A 306-nucleotide genomic window follows, 5' to 3' on the forward strand; every position below is an offset into this window, starting at 1 on the left:
GGAGAAGGGAGAGGAGAAGGGAGAGGACCGGCTCTCTGAGTGCATCCCCGCATTGCCCCGGTCGCGCTCCCTCACCTGAATGCAGGCTGTTTTCTTTGGCAGTATTGCTGTTATTTAGGTAATCTTCTTTGCAGACAAACTTGTTTTCGTCGATGATGTAGAGCTCCTCGCCGGTGGAGAGTTGCTTGTTACACATCATACACGTAAAACAGTTCAAGTGGAACACTTTGCTCCGTGCCCTGCGGACCAGGTCGCTGGGGGAGATGCCCTGGGCACAGCCCGCGCACTTGGTCACAAAACACCTGC

General features: G+C 54.6%; 1 protein-coding gene across 1 annotated transcript in view; it reads right to left on the minus strand.

Annotated features, from left to right (window-relative positions):
- The window catches only part of LOC104471624 (LIM/homeobox protein Lhx1), a gene marked incomplete at both ends in the record, with an annotated part of 689 nt that extends 387 nt beyond the window's left edge, over nucleotides 1–302 (minus strand). Inside the window, one exon of the mRNA XM_010087022.1 lies at nucleotides 57–302. Within this exon, the coding sequence (XP_010085324.1) occupies nucleotides 57–302 (246 nt within the window). The remainder of the gene's footprint in view (nucleotides 1–56) is intronic.
- Between the last annotated feature and the right edge of the window lie 4 nt (nucleotides 303–306).

Source organism: Pterocles gutturalis, unplaced genomic scaffold (assembly GCF_000699245.1).
Source record: "Pterocles gutturalis isolate BGI_N339 unplaced genomic scaffold, ASM69924v1 scaffold38996, whole genome shotgun sequence".
Lineage (NCBI taxonomy): Eukaryota > Metazoa > Chordata > Aves > Pterocliformes > Pteroclidae > Pterocles > Pterocles gutturalis.